This window comes from Bombina bombina, chromosome 11 (genome assembly GCF_027579735.1).
Source record: "Bombina bombina isolate aBomBom1 chromosome 11, aBomBom1.pri, whole genome shotgun sequence".
Taxonomy (NCBI): Eukaryota; Metazoa; Chordata; class Amphibia; order Anura; family Bombinatoridae; genus Bombina; species Bombina bombina.
In genome coordinates, this window is record NC_069509.1 from 160,440,150 (window position 1) to 160,462,898 (window position 22,749).

A 22,749-nucleotide genomic window follows, 5' to 3' on the forward strand; every position below is an offset into this window, starting at 1 on the left:
ACATGATCCCTGTGAATAGCGATATGCAAATAAGCATCTTAAGTCTTTGGTAAACAAACTATTTCTCCTGCACTAAAGGAAGCAAAGTGCAAATTATCTCCATCTTGAAAGTAGGAACGTTCAAGAATTTGTTCAATATTTTGAAATCCAAAACAGGCCGTTAAGTACCCTCCTTCTTTGGTACTATAAAGAAATATGAATAAAAACTCCTGGTTTAATTCTGAAGTTGGAACTGGAGCAGTCACCTTCATTAGTTAAAAATCTCTTACACAAGCCAAAAAAGCTTGGGCCTTTAAAGGATCTCAAGGCACTCGAAAAAGGAAAAATCTTCCCTGAAGAGGCCTTGAACGAAAACTTATTCAGAACCCAAGGGAGATGATTTGTAAAACCCAGGTATCCTGAACAGATCTCTCCCAAGCCTTGCAAAAGAGACTTAATCTATCCCTTACCAAAGACAGGTATGGTATGGGGGCCGCACCTTCATGCGGTCTCGGGAGATGGGGCAGATTTCTTGGACTGTTTTTGTTTTTGGACCAAGAAAAATAATTTATGCACCCACAAAATTATCAATTACTAGTGGGAATATCACTCCTGGCCAGCAGGAGGAGGCAAAGAGCACTACAGCAAAGCTGCTATATATGTCACTTCCCTTACCCATATCATCCCCAGTCATTCGGCTGAAGGAAAAATGGAAAAAGAAGATAACACAAAAGTGTAGAGGTGCCTGAGGTTTTAGAAAAAATAACTGTCTTAAATAAAGGGTGGGCCATGGACTCACCATATCCGGAAATAAATAAATTTAGCAGGTAAGCATAAAACTAAATTTATGCTTACCTGATAAATTACTTTCTTTTACGATTTGACGAGTCCACGGATTTCATCCTTACTTGTGGGATATTAACCGCCTGCTAACAGGAACTGGCAAAGAGCACCACAGCAGAGCTGTATATATAGCCCCTCCCCTCCACCCTCAGTCATTCGGCCGAAGGTATAGGAAGAGAAAAAGGAAAGGCTAAAAAGGTGCAGAGGTGACTGAAGTTTACAAAAAATATAAAGAAAAACTGTCTTAAAAAGAACAGGGTGGGCCGTGGACTCGTCATATCGTAAAAGAAAGTAATTTATCAGGTAAGCATAAACTTAGTTTTCTTTTACAAAGATATGACGAGTCCACGGATTTCATCCTTACTTGTGGGAAACCAATACCAAAGCAATAGGACACGGATGAAAGGGAGGGACAAGACAGGAACCTAAACGGAAGGCACCACTGCTTGAAGAACCTTTCTCCCAAAGATAGCCTCAGAAGAAGCAAAAGTATCAAATTTGGAAAATTTGGAAAAAGTGTGAAGGGACGACCAAGTCGCAGCCTTACAAATCTGTTCCACAGATGCATCGTTTTTAAAAGCCCATGTGGAAGCCACAGCGATAGAAGAATGAGCCGTAATTCCTTCAGGAGGCTGCTGTCCAGCAGTCTCATATGCCAGGCGGATGATACTTCTCAGCTAAAAAGAAAGAGAGGTAGCCGTAGCTTTCTGACCCCTACGCTTTCCATAATAAACAATGAATAATGAAGATGACTGACGGAAATCCTTAGTTGCCTGTAAGTAAAACTTTAAGGCACGGACCACGTCTAAGTTATGTAACAGACGCTCCTTCTTAGAATAAAGATTAGGACACAAGGAAGGAACAACAATTTCCTGATTAATATTCTTATTCGAAACAACCTTAGGAAAGAACCCAGGTTTGGTACGTAAAAACCACCTTATCAGAATGAAATATGAGATAAGGCGAATCACACTGTAATGCTGAAAGCTCAGAAACTCTTCGAGCAGAGGAAATAGCAACCAAAAACAGAACTTTCCAAGATAATAGTTTAATATCTATGGAATGCATAGGTTCAAACGGAACCCCTTGCAGAACTCAATTCAAACTCCAGGGAGGAGTAATAGGTCTAAATACAGGCTTAATTCTAGATAGAGCCTGACAAAAAGACTGAACATCTGATACATTTGTCAAACGTTTGTGAAACAGAATTAACAAAGCTGAAAATTGTCCCTTTAAGGAACATACTGATAACCCTTTCTCCAATCCTTCTTGGAGAACAGACAAAATCCTAGGAATCCTAACTTTACTCCATGAGTAACCCTTGGATTCACACCAAAAAGATATTTACGCCATATCTTATGATAGATTTTTTCTAGTGACAGGCTTTCTAGCCTGTATCAAAGTATTGATAACTGAACCAGAGAATCCTCGCTTCGATAAAATCAAGCGTTAAATCTCCACACAGTCAGCTGCAGAGAAATTAGATTTGGATGTTGGAAAGGACCTTGAATGAGAAGGTCCTGTCTCAACGGAAGTTTCCACGGTGGCAGAGAGGACATGTCCACTAGATCTGCATACCAAGTCCTGCGTGGCCACGCAGGCGCTATCAGGATCACTTAAGCTCTCTCCTGTTTGATTCGAGCAATCAAGCGTGGGAGGAGAGGAAACGGCGGAAACACATAAGCTAGGCTGAACAACCAAGGTACTGCCAAGGCATCTATTAGTTCGGCCTGAAGATCCCTTGACCGGGATCCGTATCTTGGAAGCTTGGCATTCTGACAAGATGCCATCAAAACCAATTCCGGTCTGCCCCATCTGAGAATCAATGAGGCAAATACCTCCGGGTGAAGTTCCCACTCCCCCAGATGAAAAGTCTGCTGACTTAGAAAATCTGCTTCCTAGTTCTCTACCCCTGGGATGTAGATCGCTGACAGATGACAAGAGTGGGCCTCTGCCCAACTGATTATCTTGGATATTTCTATCATCGCTAAGGAACTCCTTGTTCCCCCCTGATGATTGACATATGCCACAGTCGTTATGTTGTCCGATTGGAATCTGATGAATTTGGCCAAAGCCAACCGAGGCCACGCCTGAAGCGCATTGAATATTGCTCTCAGTTCCAGAATATTGATTGTAAGTAGAGACCCCACCTGAGTCCAAACACCCTGAGCCTTCAGGGAGTTCCAAACTGCACCCCAGCCCAGAAGGCTGGCATGTGTTGTCACTATCACCCATGAGGGTCTGCGGAAACAAGTCCCCTGGGACAGATGATCTGGGGACAACCACCAAAGAAGAGAGTTTTTGGTCTCTTGATCCAGAATTATCTTTGGAGATAAATCCGCATAATCCCCATTCCACTGACCGAGCATGCACAGTTGCAGTGATCTGAGATGAAAGCGAGCAAACGGAACAATGTCCATTGCCGCTACCATTAATCCAATTACCTCCATACACTGAGCCACTGATGGCCGAGGAATGGACAGAAGTGCTCGGCAAATATTCAAAATCTTTTATTTTCTGACCTCTGTCAGAAATACTTTCATGGCTACCGAGTCTATCAGAGTTCCCAGAAAAGGAACCATTGTCTGTGGAACAAGTGAACTCTTCTCTATGTTCACCTTCCAGCCGTGAATTCTCAGAAAAGACAACACTGTGTCCGTGTGAGATTTTGTCAGATGATATGTTGACGCCTGAATAAGAATATCATCCAGATAAGGCGCCACCGCTATCCCTTGCAGTCTGAGAACCGCCAAAAGAGACCCTAGAACCTTTGTGAAGATTCTGGGTGCTGTGGCCAACCCGAAAGGAAGAGCCACAAACTGATAATGCTTGTCCAAGAAGGCAAACCTTAGAAACCGATGATGATCTTTGTGGATTGGAATATGAAGGTAAGCATTCTTCAAATCCACGGTAGTCATATATTGACCCTCCTGGATCATTGGCAAAATCGTTCGAATTGTCTCCATCTTGAATGATGGAACTCTTAGAAATTTGTTTAGACACTTGAGGTCCAAAATGGGTCTGAACGTTCCCTCTTTTTTGGGGACCACAAATAGGTTTGAGTAAAACCCCTGTCCCTGTTCCAATTTTGGAACAGGACAGATTACTCCCATAGTAAAAAGGTATTTTACACAGCGTAAGAACGTCTCACTCTTTATCTGGTTTGCAGATAATTTTGAAAGATGAAATCCTTGAATTCCAATTGATAACCGTGGGTCACTATTTCTAGTGCCTAGGAATCCTGAACATCTCTTGCCCAAGCCTGAGCAAAGAAAGAAAGTCTGCCCCCTACTAGATTCGGTCCCGGATCAGGGGCCACCCCTTCATGCTGCTTTGTGGAAGAAGAAGCGGGGGGTCCTCCTTTAAAGTTCCAAAAGGAACGAAAATTATTCTGTTTACCCCTCATTTTAACCGACCTATCCTGAGGTAGGGCATGGCCCTTACCTCCTGTAATATCAGAAATGATCTCCTTCAATTCTGGCACAAAAAGGGTCTTACCTTTAAAAGGGAATAGCTAAAAGCTTATGTTTTGATGACACATCAGCAGACCAAGATTTCAGCCACAATGCTCTATGTGCTAAAATAGCAAATCCTGCATCTTTTGCCGCTAATTTAGCAATTTGAAAAGCGGCATCAGTAATAAAAGAATTAGCTAGCTTAAGAGCCTTAATTCTATCTAGAATGTCATCTAATGGAGTCTCAACCTTAAGAGACTCTTCTAGAGCCTCAAACCAAAAAGCTGCTGCAGTAGTTACTGGAACAATGCAAGCCGTAGGTTGTAAAATAAATCCCTGATTAACAAATAATTTCTTTAGTAGACCCTCTAATTTCTTATCCATAGGATCATTGAAAGCACAACTATCCTCAATGAGTATAGTAGTACGCTTAGCTAGGGAAGATATAGCTCCCTCTACCTTAGGGACCGCTTGCCATGAGTCCCGAATGCTATCTGATATAGGAAACATTTTCTTAAAATTAGGAGAGGGAGAAAACGGTATACCTGGTCTATCCCATTCCTTACTAATAATTTCCGAAATTCTCGTAGGAACCGGAAAAACATCAGTGTAAGTAGGAACTTCCAAATATTTATCCATTTTACACAATTTCTCTGGAGGAATCACAATAGGATCACAATCATCCAGAGTCGCTAAAACCTCCCTAAGCAAGAGGCAGAGGTGTTCAAGCTTAAATTTAAATGACATAGCATCCGAATCTGTCTGAGGCAAAACATTCCCTGAATCAGAAATTTCACCCTCAGACAGTAATTCCCTAATCCCCAACTCAGAGCATTGTGAGGGAACATCGGAAATAGCTAATAAAGCATCAGAGGATTCAGTATTTACATTAATACTTGACCTACTGCGTTTACCCTGCAACACTGGTAATTTAGACAATACCTCTGTAAGGGTAGTTGACATAACTGCAGCCATCTCCTGCAGAGTAAAGGAATTAGACACTAGAAGTACTAGGCGTCGCTTGTGTGGGCATAAAAGGTTGTGACACTTGGGGAGAATTGGATGGCATATCCTGATTCTCTTCAGACTGAGAATCATCCCTAGGCACACTTACTTTATTTAAAATATGCTTTTTACATTGTAAAGCCCTTTCAGTTCAAAAGTTACACAATGTTAGAGGGGGTTGCACAATAGCTTCTAAACACATAAAATAATGAGAAACCTCAATGTCAGACATGTTTAACAGTCTAGTAATACCACAAAAGTCGTTTAAACACTTATTTATAGCATAAAATAAACATTAGAAAAAACGTGTACTGTGCCTTTAAGAAAAGAAAAAGTGAACAATTTATCCAAAATGCACAAAAAAAACGTTAAATTATTCCCAAATTTAACTTAATATCGTTGGTTAATCCAAAAATTACTGCACCCAGAAGCAAAGGCAGAAATAAGGCTTTAGAAGTACTTATATCAACATGTAGTCAAAAGATAGATAAAAATACACTCTGCACCTCGCCACAGCTCTGCTGTGGCGCCTACCTGCCCCCAGGGTACTTCGAATCAAGTTTCCAACCCTTCAAACCAGCTACACAGTCCAGGAGCCACCGAGTTACTGTTTGCTGCTGCTAAGCCTAAAGAAATTGCGCCAATATAGGCTCCGCCCCTTAAGGTCAAAAGTTGGAGTAGGCCCAAACAACACCGCATGGAAATGCAGTTTTGCACTAAAGTAAAAATACACACACAATATAACCCTCAAGCATAAAACCAATAAGTTTTAAGTGCCAAAAATAAAAAAACATAAAACATTGTTTTTATATTGTCTCCCATTTCACATAATGCCCAAATATCAACTAATGATAAATATAAAATAGGGACTCCAGTAACACCCCTCTTATTAAAATAGGTTTTACTGCTTACCCCATTCCCATACAGGGAAATAATGCCAGCCAGTTCTGATACACCAAGTCTCCTCAGAAAAAAAGGCTGCACATACCTTAATGCTGCTTGTAGCATGAAACCGGTCTCCCCACTGAAGATGTCTCATGGTTACCTTCAGAAGTCTTGTGGGAACCAGCGTGGATCTTAGTTACAACTGCTAAGATCATCAACCTCAAGGCAGAAATATTCTTCCATATCCCCCTGAGGAAAATAGTATGCACCGGTACCATTTAAAATAAAAAACTTCTTGATTGAAGTTGTCCAACTGGAATCTGGTAAACTGGGCTTAGGCTGAGGCCAGGCCAGAAGAGCATTGAAAATCGCTCTCAGTTCTAGAATGTTTATAGAGAGAACCAACTCCTCCCGAGTTCAAAGACCCTGAGGTCTTTAATGACCCTCAAATTGGTCCCCAACCTAGAAGGCTGGCATCTGTGGTCACGATCACCCAGGAAGGTCTGTGAAAGCAAATTCCCTGGGAGAGAATCCCTTATCACCTGATCCAGAATAATTTGCGGAGACAGATCCGCATAGTCCCCGTTCCATTGCCTTAACATGCATAACTGCAGAGGTCTGAGATGGAACCGAGCAAACGGAATTATGTCCATGGAAGCTACCATCAGACCAATTACCTCCATACATAGAGTCACTGATGTCCAAGGAGAGGACTGAAGGACAAGACAAGAGTTGAAGATCTTTGTTTTTCTGACCTCTGTCAGAAATATCTTCATTAGTAGGGAGTCTATTATGGTCCCTAAAAACATTACTCTTGTGGCTGGAATCAGAGAACTCTTTCCAAGATTTACCTTCCAACCGTCGGAGCAAAGAAAAGACAACAAGATCTCCATATAAGCAAGTTTGCTTGTTTAAAAGACGGCGCCTGAACCAGAATATCGTCCAGATAAGGGGCAACGGCAATGCCCGGGACCGGATCACTGCCAAAAGAGCCCCCAGGACATTTGAGAAAATTCTGGGAGCTGTGGCAAGGCCGAAAGGAAGAGCCACAAAGTGGAAATGATTGTCTAAGAAAGCAAACCCTAGAAACTTGAGATGATCCCGGTGAATGGGAACATGAAGGTACGCATCCTTTAAGTCTATGGTTGTCATAAACTGACCCTCTTGAACCAAAGGAAGAATGGAACGTGTAGTCTCCATCTTGAAGGACGGTACTCTGAGGAACAAGTTTAAACACTTTAGGTCTAAAATAGGTCTGAACGTCCACTCTTTCTTGGGAACCACAAACAGATTTGAATAAAATCCCAGACCTTGTTCCTACGGAGGAACAGGAACTATAAATCCCAGGGCAAAAAGATCTTTGATACAATTTAAGAACGCCACTCTTTATCTGGTCTACAGATAATCTTGAGAGAAGAAACCTGCCTCTGGGAGGAAAACTATTATAATAACATTGCTATAAACAATATTGCAAACACTGCAGCCAGATGGGTAAAGACACATGCACGCTCCTAAACTCGCCTAGGATTACTCTTTAAGAAAGGCTACTAAGAAAACTAAGCAAAATGGATAATAGAGGTAAAAGGGGAAAGTTATTTAAAACTTCATGATCTATCCAATATATTTATGTTTGACTTTACTGTCCCTTTAAAATCCATGTAAGAAGCTACAGGTATATACCACCCTACTAGTGACCATATCCAGGTGCAGTCATGATACAAAAGGGAAAAAATTATGTTAGTCAAGTGCTTCGTAAAAAAATATATATATATATAATTATATCTAACCTGAGATTTTCTCCTCCTTCTGCACATTCATGATTAAGCTTTTCAGCAAGACCTGAGACAAACGTTTTAAGGTGAGCAAGGTTTAAAGCTGTCCAGATGTCTTCATCTGTGTATTTATCAAAGGGGTCTAGATTCATCCTCAAGGAACCAGAAAACAACACTGGATCCTAAAATGAGAACAAAATGTACTTGAAAATAAAATACAAAATATAAATGACATATTACCCCTCCTGCAATCTAGTTGTGTCATTATAAGGAAGACAGTGGCAATGAGGACGTTAGATGTATTTATCAACCATGGCCACAAACTGCCCAGTTAAAATGCCTCAATATACATTTGCTTTCATAACTTTGAAACATGTTATTGGCCTTTATAGTAAAAGACATAAAAGGGACACTAAACCCACATTCTTTTTCTTTCATGATTCAGATGGAGCATGCAATTTTAAGCAACTTTCTAATTTACTCCTATTATCAAATTTTCTTTGTTCTCTTGCTATCTTTATTTGAAAAGGAACAATGTAAGCTCAGGAGTCGGCCCATTTTTGGTCAAGAACCTGGGTAGTGCTTGCCGATTGGTGGCTAAATGTAGTCACCAATCAGCAAACGCTACCCAGGGTGCTCAACCAAAAATAGGCCAGCACCTTACTTTAGATTCCTGCTTTTTCAAATAAAGATACCATGAGAACAAAGAAAAAATAATAGGAGTAAATTAGAAAGTTGCTTAAAATTGCCTGCTCTATCTGAAGCATGAAAGAAAAACTTTGGGTTTAGTGTCCCTTTAACTAAAACTGCTGTAATTGTTGGCCATTTTCTGTGAGTTCTATACCACACAAGGGCAGAGCTAACCGCTCTATTACTGATTATATTGCCGTATTAACAGATATTAATTAATGCTGATGACATTTACCTCAATTTTCTAAACTATTATTATTATATACAGCAAAGTAAGAAAACTTACTTTACTAGGAAGTTAAATAGTCTAATTTGTTAGAGTATGTTATATTTCCATGAATAATTCTACATAAGTGTATGTTTAACCACTGCAAAAGGTGAAAAGAAAGTTGACCCTCTTAACTAGTTCATCAGCTGAATGCTGTGGGACTTTACCTATGTGTTTAACACTTTTGCCTTGGTTAAACAGTTTTCTAGGGTCACTAATGTAAAATGACACGTTTTAATGAATAAGGGCATTTCATTTTGCATTAAAACGTCCCTTTAATAGACTAAAGGAAAACAATTTATATTATATGCATGCTATTTACATATGCTTTCAAAGTGTAACAGTCTCTTGTCCACTTAAAGGGATACTGAACCCAATTTTTTTTAATTTCATGATTCAGATAGAGCAGCAATTTTAACCCCTTAACAACGCATGTTGTAAGGGTACGTCACACACAAACTGGTCTTTAAAGACCAGCGACGTACCCTGTACGTCGTTAAGGGTTTCAATCGGCTGGAAGCGATCCTGATCGCTTCCAGCTGCTTTCAAGGTATTGCAGTGATGCCTCGATATTGAGGCATCACTGAAATACCTTTTTTGGCACACCGATGCAGAGAGGGCCACTCTGTGGCCCTCTCTGCATCGGCCAGCGATGGTGCCGATCGTTGGTGGGTGGGAGGCATTCCAGAGAGGCGGGTGGGCGTCCCATTGCTGGGGAACTTCCTTACGGCCAGCAGAAATGTTGGGTGCGCGCGGGAGGTAAGGGGCGGGTGCGCGCGCACCCACAATCTAACAGAGCACATGCTGGGCAGTGGGAGAGAGGGTGGTGGGTGGCAGAGGAGGAGGGGGGATACTTTGAAAAAGCGATCGGGGAGGGGCAGGGGCAGCTACACTACAGAAAAAGTGAGTGTTTTTTATAAAAAAAAATAACATAATTTATGCTTACCTGATAAATTCCTTTCTCCTGTAGTGTAGTCAGTCCACGGGTCATCATTACTTATGGGATATTAACTCCTCCCCAACAGGAAGTGCAAGAGGATCACCCAAGCAGAGCTGCTATATAGCTCCTCCCCTCTACGTCACACCCAGTCATTCGACCGATAACCAAACGAGAAAGGAGAAACTATAGGGTGCAAGTGGTGACTGGAGTATAATTTAAAATTTAGACCTGCCATTAAAAACAGGGCGGGCCGTGGACTGACTACACTACAGGAGAAAGGAATTTATCAGGTAAGCATAAATTATGTTTTCTCCTGTTAAGTGTAGTCAGTCCACGGGTCATCATTACTTATGGGATACCAATACCAAAGCTAAAGTACACGGATGACGGGAGGGACAGGCAGGATCTTTATACAGAAGGAACCACTGCCTGAAGAACCTTTCTCCCAAAAACAGCCTCCGAAGAAGCAAAAGTGTCAAATTTGTAAAATTTGGAAAAAGTATGCAGAGAAGACCAAGTTGCAGCCTTGCAAATCTGTTCAACAGAGGCCTCATTCTTAAAGGCCCAAGTGGAAGCCACAGCTCTAGTAGAATGAGCTGTAATTCTTTCAGGAGGCTGCTGTCCAGCAGTCTCATAGGCTAAACGTATTATGCTACGAAGCCAGAAAGAGAGAGAGGTAGCAGAAGCTTTTTGACCTCTCCTCTGTCCAGAATAAACGACAAACAGGGAAGAAGTTTGGCGAAAATCTTTAGTTGCCTGTAAATAAAATTTCAGGGCACGGACTACATCCAGATTGTGTAGAAGTCGTTCCTTCTTTGAAGAAGGGTTAGGACACAATGATGGAACAACAATCTCTTGATTGATATTCCTATTAGTGACTACCTTAGGTAAGAACCCAGGTTTAGTACGCAGAACTACCTTGTCTGAATGAAAAATCAGATAAGGAGAATCACAATGTAAGGCCGATAACTCAGAGACTCTTCGAGCCGAGGAAATAGCCATTAAAAACAGAACTTTCCAAGATAACAATTTGATATCAATGGAATGAAGGGGTTCAAACGGAACACCCTGTAAAACGTTAAGAACTAAATTTAAGCTCCATGGTGGAGCAACAGTTTTAAACACAGGCTTAATCCTGGCCAAAGCCTGACAAAAAGCCTGAACGTCTGGAACTTCTGACAGACGTTTGTGTAAAAGAATGGACAGAGCTGAGATCTGTCCCTTTAAGGAACTAGCAGATAAACCCTTTTCTAAACCTTCTTGTAGAAAAGACAATATCCTAGGAATCCTAACCTTACTCCATGAGTAACTCTTGGATTCGCACCAATGTAAGTATTTACGCCATATTTTATGGTAAATCTTTCTGGTAACAGGTTTCCTAGCCTGTATTAAGGTATCAATTACTGACTCCGAAAATCCACGCTTTGATAAAATCAAGCGTTCAATTTCCAAGCAGTCAGCTTCAGAGAAATTAGATTTTGATGTTTGAAAGGACCCTGAATCAGAAGGTCCTGTCTCAGAGGCAGAGACCAAGGTGGACAGGATGACATGTCCACTAGATCTGCATACCAGGTCCTGCGTGGCCACGCAGGCGCTATAAGAATCACTGATGCTCTCTCCTGTTTGATACTGGCAATCAATCGAGGAAGCATCGGGAAGGGTGGAAACACATAAGCCATCCCGAAGGTCCAAGGTGCTGTCAAAGCATCTACCAGGACCGCTCCCGGGTCCCTGGACCCGTAACAAGGAAGCTTGGCGTTCTGGCGAGATGCCATGAGATCTATATCTGGTTTGCCCCAACGTCGAAGTATTTGGGCAAAGACCTCCGGATGAAGTTCCCACTCCCCCGGATGAAAAGTCTGACGACTTAGGAAATCCGCCTCCCAGTTCTCCACTCCCGGAATGTGGATCGCTGACAGGTGGCAAGAGTGAGACTCTGCCCAGCGAATTATCTTTGATACTTCCATCATCGCTAGGGAGCTTCTTGTCCCTCCTTGATGGTTGATGTAAGCTACAGTCGTGATGTTGTCCGACTGAAACCTGATGAACCTCCGAGTTGTTAACTGAGGCCAAGCCAGAAGGGCATTGAGAACTGCTCTCAATTCCAGAATGTTTATTGGAAGGAGACTCTCCTCCTGAGTCCATGATCCTTGAGCCTTCAGGGAATTCCAGACAGCGCCCCAACCTAGTAGGCTGGCGTCTGTTGTTACAATTGTCCAGTCTGGTCTGCTGAAGGGCATCCCCCTGGACAGATGTGGCCGAGAAAGCCACCATAGAAGAGAATTTCTGGTCTCTTGATCCAGATTCAGAGTAGGGGACAAATCTGAGTAATCCCCATTCCACTGACTTAGCATGCACAATTGCAGCGGTCTGAGATGCAGGCGTGCAAAGGGTACTATGTCCATTGCCGCTACCATTAAGCCGATTACCTCCATGCATTGAGCCACTGACGGGTGTTGAATGGAATGAAGGACACGGCAAGCATTTTGAAGCTTTGCTAACCTGTCTTCTGTCAGGTAAATCTTCATTTCTACAGAATTTATAAGAGTCCCCAAGAAGGGAACTCTTGTGAGTGGTAAGAGAGAACTCTTCTCTTCGTTCACCTTCCACCCATGCAACCTCAGAAATGCCAGTACTAACTCTGTATGAGACTTGGCAGTTTGAAAGCTTGACGCTTGTATCAGAATGTCGTCTAGGTACGGAGCCACCGAAATTCCTCGCGGTCTTAGTACCGCCAGAAGAGAGCCCAGAACCTTTGTGAAGATTCTTGGAGCCGTAGCCAACCCGAATGGAAGAGCTACAAACTGGTAATGCCTGTCTAGGAAGGCAAACCTTAGATACCGGAAATGATCTTTGTGAATCGGTATGTGAAGGTAGGCATCCTTTAAATCCACTGTGGTCATGTACTGACCCTTTTGGATCATGGGTAAGATTGTCCGAATAGTTTCCATTTTGAACGATGGAACTCTTAGGAATTTGTTTAGGATCTTTAAATCCAAGATTGGTCTGAAGGTTCCTTCTTTCTTGGGAACCACAAACAGATTTGAGTAAAACCCTTGTCCGTGTTCCGACCTCGGAACCGGATGGATCACTCCCATTAGTAAAAGATCTTGTACACAGCGTAGAAACGCCTCTTTCTTTATCTGGTTTGTTGACAACCTTGAAAGATGAAATCTCCCTTTTGGGGGAGAGGTTTTGAAGTCCAGAAGATATCCCTGAGATATGATCTCTAACGCCCAGGGATCCTGGACATCTCTTGCCCAAGCCTGGGCGAAGAGAGAAAGTCTGCCCCCCACTAGATCCGTTCCCGGATCGGGGGCCCTCAATTCATGCTGTCTTAGGGGCAGCAGCAGGTTTTCTGGCCTGCTTGCCCTTGTTCCAGGTCTGGTTAGGTTTCCAGCCTTGTCTGTAGCGAGCAACAGCTCCTTCCTGTTTTGGAGCAGAGGAAGTTGATGCTGCTCCTGCCTTAAAGTTACGAAAGGCACGAAAATTAGACTGTCTAGCCCTAGGTTTGGCTCTGTCTTGAGGCAGGGCATGGCCTTTACCTCCTGTAATATCAGCGATAATTTCTTTCAAACCGGGCCAGAATAAGGTCTGCCCCTTGAAAGGTATGTTAAGTAATTTAGATTTAGAAGTAACATCAGCTGACCAGGATTTTAGCCACAGTGCTCTGCGTGCCTGAATGGCGAATCCGGAATTCTTAGCCGTAAGTTTAGTTAAATGTACTACGGCATCCGAAATAAATGAATTAGCTAGCTTAAGGGTTTTAAGCTTGTTTGAAATCTCATCTATTGGCGCTGAGTCAAGAGTCTCTTCCAGAGACTCGAACCAAAATGCGGCCGCAGCCGTGACAGACGCAATACATGCAAGGGGTTGCAATATAAAACCCTGTTGAACAAACATTTTCTTAAGGTAACCCTCTAACTTTTTATCCATTGGATCTGAAAAAGCACAGCTATCCTCCACCGGGATAGTGGTACGCTTAGCCAGAGTAGAAACCGCTCCCTCCACCTTAGGGACCGTCTGCCATAAGTCCCGTGTGGTGGCGTCTATTGGAAACATTTTTCTAAATACAGGAGGGGGGGAAAAGGGTACACCGGGCCTATCCCACTCCTTAGTAATAATCTCTGTAAGCCTCTTAGGTATAGGAAAGACGTCAGTACACGCCGGTACCGCATAGTATCTATCCAGCCTACATAATTTCTCTGGGATTGCAACGGTGTTACAATCATTCAGAGCCGCTAATACCTCCCCTAGCAGTACACGGAGGTTTTCTAGTTTAAACTTAAAATTTGAAATGTCTGAATCCAGTCTATTTGGATCAGATCCGTCACCTGCAGAATGAAGCTCTCCGTCCTCATGTTCTGCAAATTGTGACGCAGTATCTGACATGGCCCTAGTATTATCAGCGCACTCTGTTCTCACCCCAGAGTGATCTCGCTTGCCTCTAAGTTCTGGCAATTTAGACAAAACTTCAGTCATAACATTAGCCATGTCCTGTAGGGTGATTTGTAATGGCCGCCCTGATGTACTTGGCGTTACAATATCACGCACCTCCCGAGCGGGAGATGCAGGTACTGACACGTGAGGCAAGTTAGTCGGCATAACTTCCCCCTCGTTGTGTGGTGAATGATGTTCAACATGTACAGATTGACTTATTTAAAGTAGCATCAATGCAATTAGTACATAAATTTCTATTGGGCTCCACCTTGGCTTTTTCACATATAGCACAGAGATATTCCTCTGAGTCAGACATGTTTAACAAACTAGCAATTAGACTAGCAAGCTTGGAAATACCTTTCAACTAAATTTACAAGTAATATGTAAAACGTACTGTGCCTTTAAGAAGCACAGAAAAAACTATGACAGTTGAATAACAATGAACCGGAGTAGTTATAAAAAACAAATTTTTCCCGGTAAAAGAATAAATTTAGCAAAGGATTGCACCTATTAGCAATGGATGACTAACCCTTAATAACAGAAAAAAATGTATAAAATTTAAAATATAAACGTTTTTTATCACAGTCAAAGCACAATCTCACAGGTCTGCTGTGAGTGATTACCTCCCTCAAAATAAGTTTTGAAGACCCCTGAGCTCTGTAGAGACGTTCCGGATCATGCAGGGAGAGAAACAGACTTGTGACTGAATTTCTAATGCGTAGCAAAAGCGCCAAAATAGGCCCCTCCCCCTCACACACAACAGTGAGGGAAGTTCAGTGAAACTGTTTTAAATTTAAAATAAACGACAGCCATGTGGAAAATAGTGCCCAAAACAATTTTTCACCAAGTACCTCAGATAATTAAACGATTTAACATGCCAGCAAACGTTTAAAATCTAATAATATGAAATGTCATTAAAAAGCCTGCTGCTAGTCGTTCCCACTGCAAGTTAGGCTAAAAGTTATATGCATACAGTATTGTCCCAGTGAAGTGCCATTCCCCAGAATACTGAAGTGTAAACATATATACATAACAGCCTGATACCAGTTGCTACTACTGCATTTAAGGCTGAACTTACATTATATCGGTAATGGCAGTATTTTCTCAGTCAATTCCATTCCTCAGAAAATAATATACTGCAACATACCTCTTTGCAGGTGAACCTGCCCGCTGTCCCCTGATCTGAAGTTTACCTCACTCCTCAGAATGGCCGAGAACAGCAAAATGAATCTTAGTTACGTCCGCTAAGATCATACAAAAACTCAGGTAGATTCTTCTTCAAATTCTACCTGAGAAGAAACAACACACTCCGGTGTTGTTTAAAATAACAAACTTTTGATTGAAGATATAAAAACTAAATATAATCACCACAATCCTCTCACACATCCTATCTATTAGTTGGGTGCAAGAGAATGACTGGGTGTGACGTAGAGGGGAGGAGCTATATAGCAGCTCTGCTTGGGTGATCCTCTTGCACTTCCTGTTGGGGAGGAGTTAATATCCCATAAGTAATGATGACCCGTGGACTGACTACACTTAACAGGAGAAATTATATTTTATTGCAAAGTGGGTACTGGCAGACAGCTGCCAGTACCCAAAATGGTGGGGAATAGTTAGTAGGGAGAGAGTTAGAGAGCTCTTTGGTGGGGATCAGGAAGGTTGGGGGCTAAGGGGGGATCCTACACAACAGCATATGTAAATATGCTATATAAAAAAAAAAAAAAAAAAAAAAAAAAAAGATATATATATATATTTTTTTTGTACTGGCAGACTTTCTGCCAGTACTTAAGATGGCGGGGACAATTGTGGGGTGGGGGAGGGAAGAGAGCTGTTTGGGAGGGATCAGGGGGTGGGATGTGTCAGGTAAGAGGATGATCTCTACACTAAAGCTAAAATTAACCCTTCAAGCTCCCTAATTAACCCCATGACTGCTGGGCATAATACAAGTATGGTGCGCAGCAGCATTTAGGGGCCTTCTAATTACCAAAAAGTAATGCCAAAGCCATATATGTCTGCTATTTCTGAACAAAGGGGATCCCAGAGAAGCATTTACAACCATTTGTGCCATAATTGCACAAGCTGTTTGTAAATAATTTCAGTGAGAAACCAAAAGTTAGTGAAAAAATTTGTGAAAAAATGAACAATTTTTTTTATTTGATCGCATTTGGCGGTGAAATGGTGCCATGAAATACATCAAAATGGGCCTAGATCAATACTTTGGGTTGTCTACTACACTACTCTAAAGCTAAAATTAACCCTAGAAGCTCCCTACATGCTCCCTAATTAACCCCTTCACTGCTGGGCATAATACACGTGTGGTGCGCAGTGGCATTTAGCGGCCTTCTAATTACCAAAAAGCAACACCAAAGCCATAAATGTCTGCTATTTCTGAACAAAGGAGATCCCAAAGAAGCATTTACAACCATTTGTGTCATAATTGCACAAGTTGTTTGTAAATAATTTCAGTGAGAAACCTAAAGTTTGTGAAAATATTTGTGAAAAAGTGAACAATATTTTTTATTTGATCAAATTTGGCGGTGAAATGGTGGCATAAAATATATACCAAAATGGGCCTAGATCAATACTTTGGGATGTCTTCTAAAAAAATATATATACATGTTAAAGAATATTCGGGGATTCTTGAACGATATCAGTGTCCCAATGTAACTAGCACTAATTTTGAAAAAAAGTGGTTTGGAAATAGCAAAGTGCTACTTGTACTTATTGCCCTATAACTTGCAAAAAAAGCAAAGAACATGTAAACATTGGGTATTTCTAAACTCAGGACAAAATTTAGAAACTATTTAGCATGGGTGTTTTTTGGTGGTTGTAGATGTGTAACAGATTTTGGGGGTCAAAGTTAGAAAAAGTGTGGTTTTTATCCATTTTTTCCTCATATTTTATCATTTTTTTAATAGTAAATTATAAGATATGATGAAAATAATGTTATCTTTAGAAAGTCCATTTAATGGCAAGAAAAAAGTATATAATGTGTGGGTACAGTAAATGAGTAAGAGGAAAATTACAGCTAAACACAAACACCGCAGAAATATAAAAATAGCCCTGGTGCTTAAAGGAAAGAATTGAAAAATGGCCTTGTCCTTAAGGGGTTAAGCAACTTTCTAATTTACTCCTATTTTTAATTTTTCTTCGTTCTCTTGGTATCTATACTTGAAAAAGCAGGCATGTAGCTTACAAGCCGGCCAATTTTTGTTTCAGCACCTGGGTAGCGGTTGCCAATTGGAAGCTAAATGCAGCCACCAATCAGCAAGCAATATCCAGGGTGCTGAACCCAAAATGGGACGGCTCCTATGCCTACATTTCTACTTTTCAAATAAAGATACCAAGAGAACAAAGAAAAATTGATAATAGGAGTAAATTAGAAAGTTGCTTAAAATTGCCTGCTCTATCTGACTCATGAAATAAAAAAATTGGGATCAGTATCCCTTTAACCCTTTGAGTGCTAAGCACTTTCCCACCTGGGTGCTAAGATTTTTTAATGTTTTTTTTAATTTTTTGAACATTTGTTTTTTAAATTTTTTTATATTTTTTTCAGACCCCCAAGACTTACACTGCTGGAAAGGTTAGGCAATTACCTTTCGAATGGTGGGTCTTGGGGGTCTGTAGCTGCTTAGATGCCTGAGATACAGGCTTCTAAGCAGCATGCCCCCTGCTCCTATACTTAACATTGTTAAGTATAAATAAAGTTGCGCGGTGATGTCATCACGTTATTGCGCGTGACGTCACCATGCAAAACGGGAAGCCCCGGCGATTCCTGTCACTCTACAGGCACGATCGCCGGGGTAGGAGCGGGTGGGAGCCCCCAGATCTCCCTCAAGGTGGAAGAGTGCAAGTGACGGCTCTGAGCCGCCGTTAGCATCAGAGTGGGAAACTCTGTGACGGCTCAGAGCCGTCGTTAGCACTCAAGGGGTTAAATATATTTTGCTTATAAGCCTTTCTCATATTGTAAATAGCTGCAGTTATGACAGAATAACTAGGTTATCCAAATAAAAAACAAGTCAGAGAATAATTATACCTGTGGAATAATAGTAATCTTAAAACGAAGATCATGAAGTCCAATTTTTGCAATGTTGTATCCATCAATAATGATCTCCCCTGCAGCAGGTTCATTAATACGGAACAGTCCCAGCGTGAGCGAGGATTTCCCAGCGCCCGTCCGGCCAACAATTCCAATCTGAAGGAAATTAAAAACCGGTATTAAAATAGCAACTTTTTGCTCCATGTGCAACTTAAATTATGCACAAATATTTTGAAATGTACATCTTAACGCTATAGCAGCTTCTTACTTTTAAAGTGAAAGTTAATCCTAGCGTTTTACAAACGCTAGGATTTACTATTGAAACAAATAACATAATTTATGTAAGAACTTACCTGATAAATTCATTTCTTTCATATTAACAAGAGTCCATGAGCTAGTGACGTATGGGATATACATTCCTACCAGGAGGGGCAAAGTTTCCCAAACCTTAAAATGCCTATAAATACACCCCTCACCACACCCACAAATCAGTTTAACGAATAGCCAAGAAGTGGGGTGATAAGAAAAAAAGTGCGAAGCATATAAAATAAGGAATTGGAATAATTGTGCTTTATACAAAAAAATCATAACCACCACAAAAAAGGGTGGGCCTCATGGACTCTTGTTAATATGAAAGAAATGAATTTATCAGGTAAGTTCTTACATAAATTATGTTTTCTTTCATGTAATTAACAAGAGTCCATGAGCTAGTGACGTATGGGATAATGACTACCCAAGATGTGGATCTTTCCACAAAAGAGTCACTAGAGAGGGAGGGATAAAATAAAGACAGCCAATTCCTGCTGAAAATAATCCACACCCAAAATAAAGTTTAACAAAAAACATAAGCAGAAGATTCAAACTGAAACCGCTGCCTGAAGAACTTTTCTACCAAAAACTGCTTCAGAAGAAGAAAATACATCAAAATGGTAGAATTTAGTAAAAGTATGCAAAGAGGACCAAGTTGCTGCTTTGCAGATCTGGTCAACCGAAGCTTCATTCCTAAACGCCCAGGAAGTAGATACTGACCTAGTAGAATGAGCTGTAATTCTCTGAGGCGGAATTTTACCCGACTCAACATAGGCAAGATGAATTAAAGATTTCAACCAAGATGCCAAAGAAATGGCAGAAGCTTTCTGGCCTTTCCTAGAACCGGAAAAGATAACAAATAGACTAGAAGTCTTACGGAAAGATTTCGTAGCTTCAACATAATATTTCAAAGCTCTAACAACATCCAAAGAATGCAATGATTTCTCCTTAGAATTCTTAGGATTAGGACATAATGAAGGAACCACAATTTCTCTACTAATGTTGTTGGAATTCACAACTTTAGGTAAAAATTCAAAAGAAGTTCGCAACACCCGCCTTATCCTGATGAAAAATCAGAAAAGGAGACTCACACGAAAGAGCAGATAATTCAGAAACTCTTCTAGCAGAAGAGATGGCCAAAAGGAACAAAACTTTCCAAGAAAGTAATTTAATGTCCAATGAATGCATAGGTTCAAACGGAGGAGCTTGAAGAGCTCCCAGAACCAAATTCAAACTCCAAGGAGGAGAAATTGACTTAATGACAGGTTTTATACGAACCAAAGCTTGTACAAAACAATGAATATCAGGAAGAATAGCAATCTTTCTGTGAAAAAGAACAGAAAGAGCGGAGATTTGTCCTTTCAAAGAACTTGCGGACAAACCCTTATCTAAACCATCCTGAAGAAACTGTAAAATTCTCGGTATTCTAAAAGAATGCCAAGAAAAATGATGAGAAAGACACCAAGAAATATAAGTCTTCCAGACTCTATAATATATCTCTCGAGATACAGATTTACGAGCCTGTAACATAGTATTAATCACGGAGTCAGAGAAACCTCTATGACCAAGAATCAAGCGTTCAATCTCCATACCTTTAAATTTAAGGATTTCAGATCCGGATGGAAAAAAGGACCTTGTGACAGAAGGTCTGGTCTTAACGGAAGAGTCCATGGTTGGCAAGATGCCATCCGGACAAGATCCGCATACCAAAACCTGTGAGGCCATGCCGGAGCTATTAGCAGAACAAACGAGCATTCCCTCAGAATCTTGGAGATTACTCTTGGAAGAAGAACTAGAGGCGGAAAGATATAGGCAGGATGATACTTCCAAGGAAGTGATAATGCATCCACTGCCTCCGCCTGAGGATCCCGGGATCTGGACAGATACCTGGGAAGTTTCTTGTTTAGATGAGAGGCCATCAGATCTATCTCTGGGAGCCCCCACATTTGAACAATCTGAAGAAATACCTCTGGGTGAAGAGACCATTCGCCCGGATGCAACGTTTGGCGACTGAGATAATCCGCTTCCCAATTGTCTACACCTGGGATATGAACCGCAGAGATTAGACAGGAGCTGGATTCCGCCCAAACCAAAATTCGAGATACTTCTTTCATAGCCAGAGGACTGTGAGTCCCTCCTTGATGATTGATGTATGCCACAGTTGTGACATTGTCTGTCTGAAAACAAATGAACGATTCTCTCTTCAGAAGAGGCCAAAACTGAAGAGCTCTGAAAACTGCACGGAGTTCCAAGATATTGATCGGTAATCTCACCTCCTGAGATTCCCAAACTCCTTGTGCCGTCAGAGATCCCCACACAGCTCCCCAACCTGTGAGACTTGCATCTGTTGAAATTACAGTCCAGGTCGGAAGAACAAAAGAAGCCCCCTGAATTAAACGAAGGTGATCTGTCCACCACGTTAGAGAGTGCCGAACAATCGGTTTTAAAGATATTAATTGATATATCTTCGTGTAATCCCTGCACCATTGGTTCAGCATACAGAGCTGAAGAGGTCGCATGTGAAAACGAGCAAAGGGGATCGCGTCCGATGCAGCAGTCATAAGACCTAGAATTTCCATGCATAAGGCTACCGAAGGGAATGATTGAGACTGAAGGTTTCGACAGGCTGTAATCAATTTTAGACGTCTCTTGTCTGTTAAAGACAGAGTCATGGACACTGAATCTATCTGGAAACCCAGAAAGGTTACCCTTGTTTGAGGAATCAAAGAACTTTTTGGTAAATTGATCCTCCAACCATGATCTTGAAGAAACAACACAAGTCGATTCGTATGAGACTCTGCTAAATGTAAAGACTGAGCAAGTACCAAGATATCGTCCAAATAAGGAAATACCACAATACCCTGTTCTCTGATTACAGACAGAAGGGCACCGAGAATCTTTGTGAAAATTCTTGGAGCTGTAGCAAGGCCAAACGGTAGAGCCACAAATTGGTAATGCTTGTCTAGAAAAGAGAATCTCAGGAACTGATAATGATCTGGATGAATCGGAATATGCAGATATGCATCCTGTAAATCTATTGTGGACATATAATTCCCTTGCTGAACAAAAGGCAATATAGTCCTTACAGTTACCATCTTGAACGTTGGTATCCTTACATAACGATTCAATAATTTTAGATCCAGAACTGGTCTGAAGGAATTCTCCTTCTTTGGTACAATGAAGAGATTTGAATAAAACCCCATCCCCTGTTCCGGAACTGGAACTGGCATAATTACTCCAGCCAACTCTAGATCTGAAACACAATTCAGAAATGCTTGAGCTTTCACTGGATTTACTGGGACATGGGAAAGAAAAAATCTCTTTGCAGGAGGTCTCATCTTGAAACCAATTCTGTACCCTTCTGAAACAATGTTCTGAATCCAAAGATTGTGAACAGAATTGATCCAAATTTCTTTGAAAAAACATAACCTGCCCCCTACCAGCTGAACTGGAATGAGGGCCGTACCTTCATGTGAACTTAGAAGCAGGCTTTGCCTTTCTAGCAGGCTTGGATTTATTCCAGACTGGAGATGGTTTCCAAACTGAAACTGCTCCTGAGGACGAAGGATCAGGCTTTTGTTCTTTGTTGAAACGAAAGGAACGAAAACGATTGTTAGCCCTGTTTTTACCTTTAGACTTTTTATCCTGTGGTAAAAAAGTTCCTTTCCCACCAGTAACAGTTGAAATAATAGAATCCAACTGAGAACCAAATAATTTGTTTCCCTGGAAAGAAATGGAAAGTAGAGTTGATTTAGAAGCCATATCAGCATTCCAGGTCTTAAGCCATAAAGCTCTTCTGGCTAAGATAGCCAGAGACATAAATCTAACATCAACTCTAATAATATCAAAAATGGCATCACAGATGAAATTATTAGCATGCTGGAGAAGAATAATAATATCATGAGAATCACGATTTGTTACTTGTTGCGCTAGAGTTTCCAACCAAAAAGTTGAAGCTGCAGCAACATCAGCCAATGATATAGCAGGTCTAAGAAGATTACCTGAACATAAATAAGCTTTTCTTAGAAAAGATTCAATTTTTCTATCTAAAGGATCCTTAAACGAGGTACCATCTGACGTAGGAATGGTAGTACGTTTAGCAAGGGTAGAAATAGCCCCATCAA

General features: G+C 41.2%; 1 protein-coding gene across 3 annotated transcripts in view; it reads right to left on the reverse strand.

Moving 5' to 3' along the window:
- Nucleotides 1–22,749, reverse strand: part of ABCC1 (ATP binding cassette subfamily C member 1) — a 465,761-nt gene that overhangs the window by 15,865 nt on the left and 427,147 nt on the right. For all 3 annotated transcript variants that reach the window (XM_053695266.1, XM_053695265.1, XM_053695264.1), the window contains 2 exons: nucleotides 18,314–18,472; nucleotides 7,955–8,121 (listed from right to left, as the gene is read on the reverse strand). In XM_053695266.1, coding sequence (XP_053551241.1) covers nucleotides 7,955–8,121; nucleotides 18,314–18,472 — 326 coding nt within the window. The remainder of the gene's footprint in view (nucleotides 1–7,954; nucleotides 8,122–18,313; nucleotides 18,473–22,749) is intronic.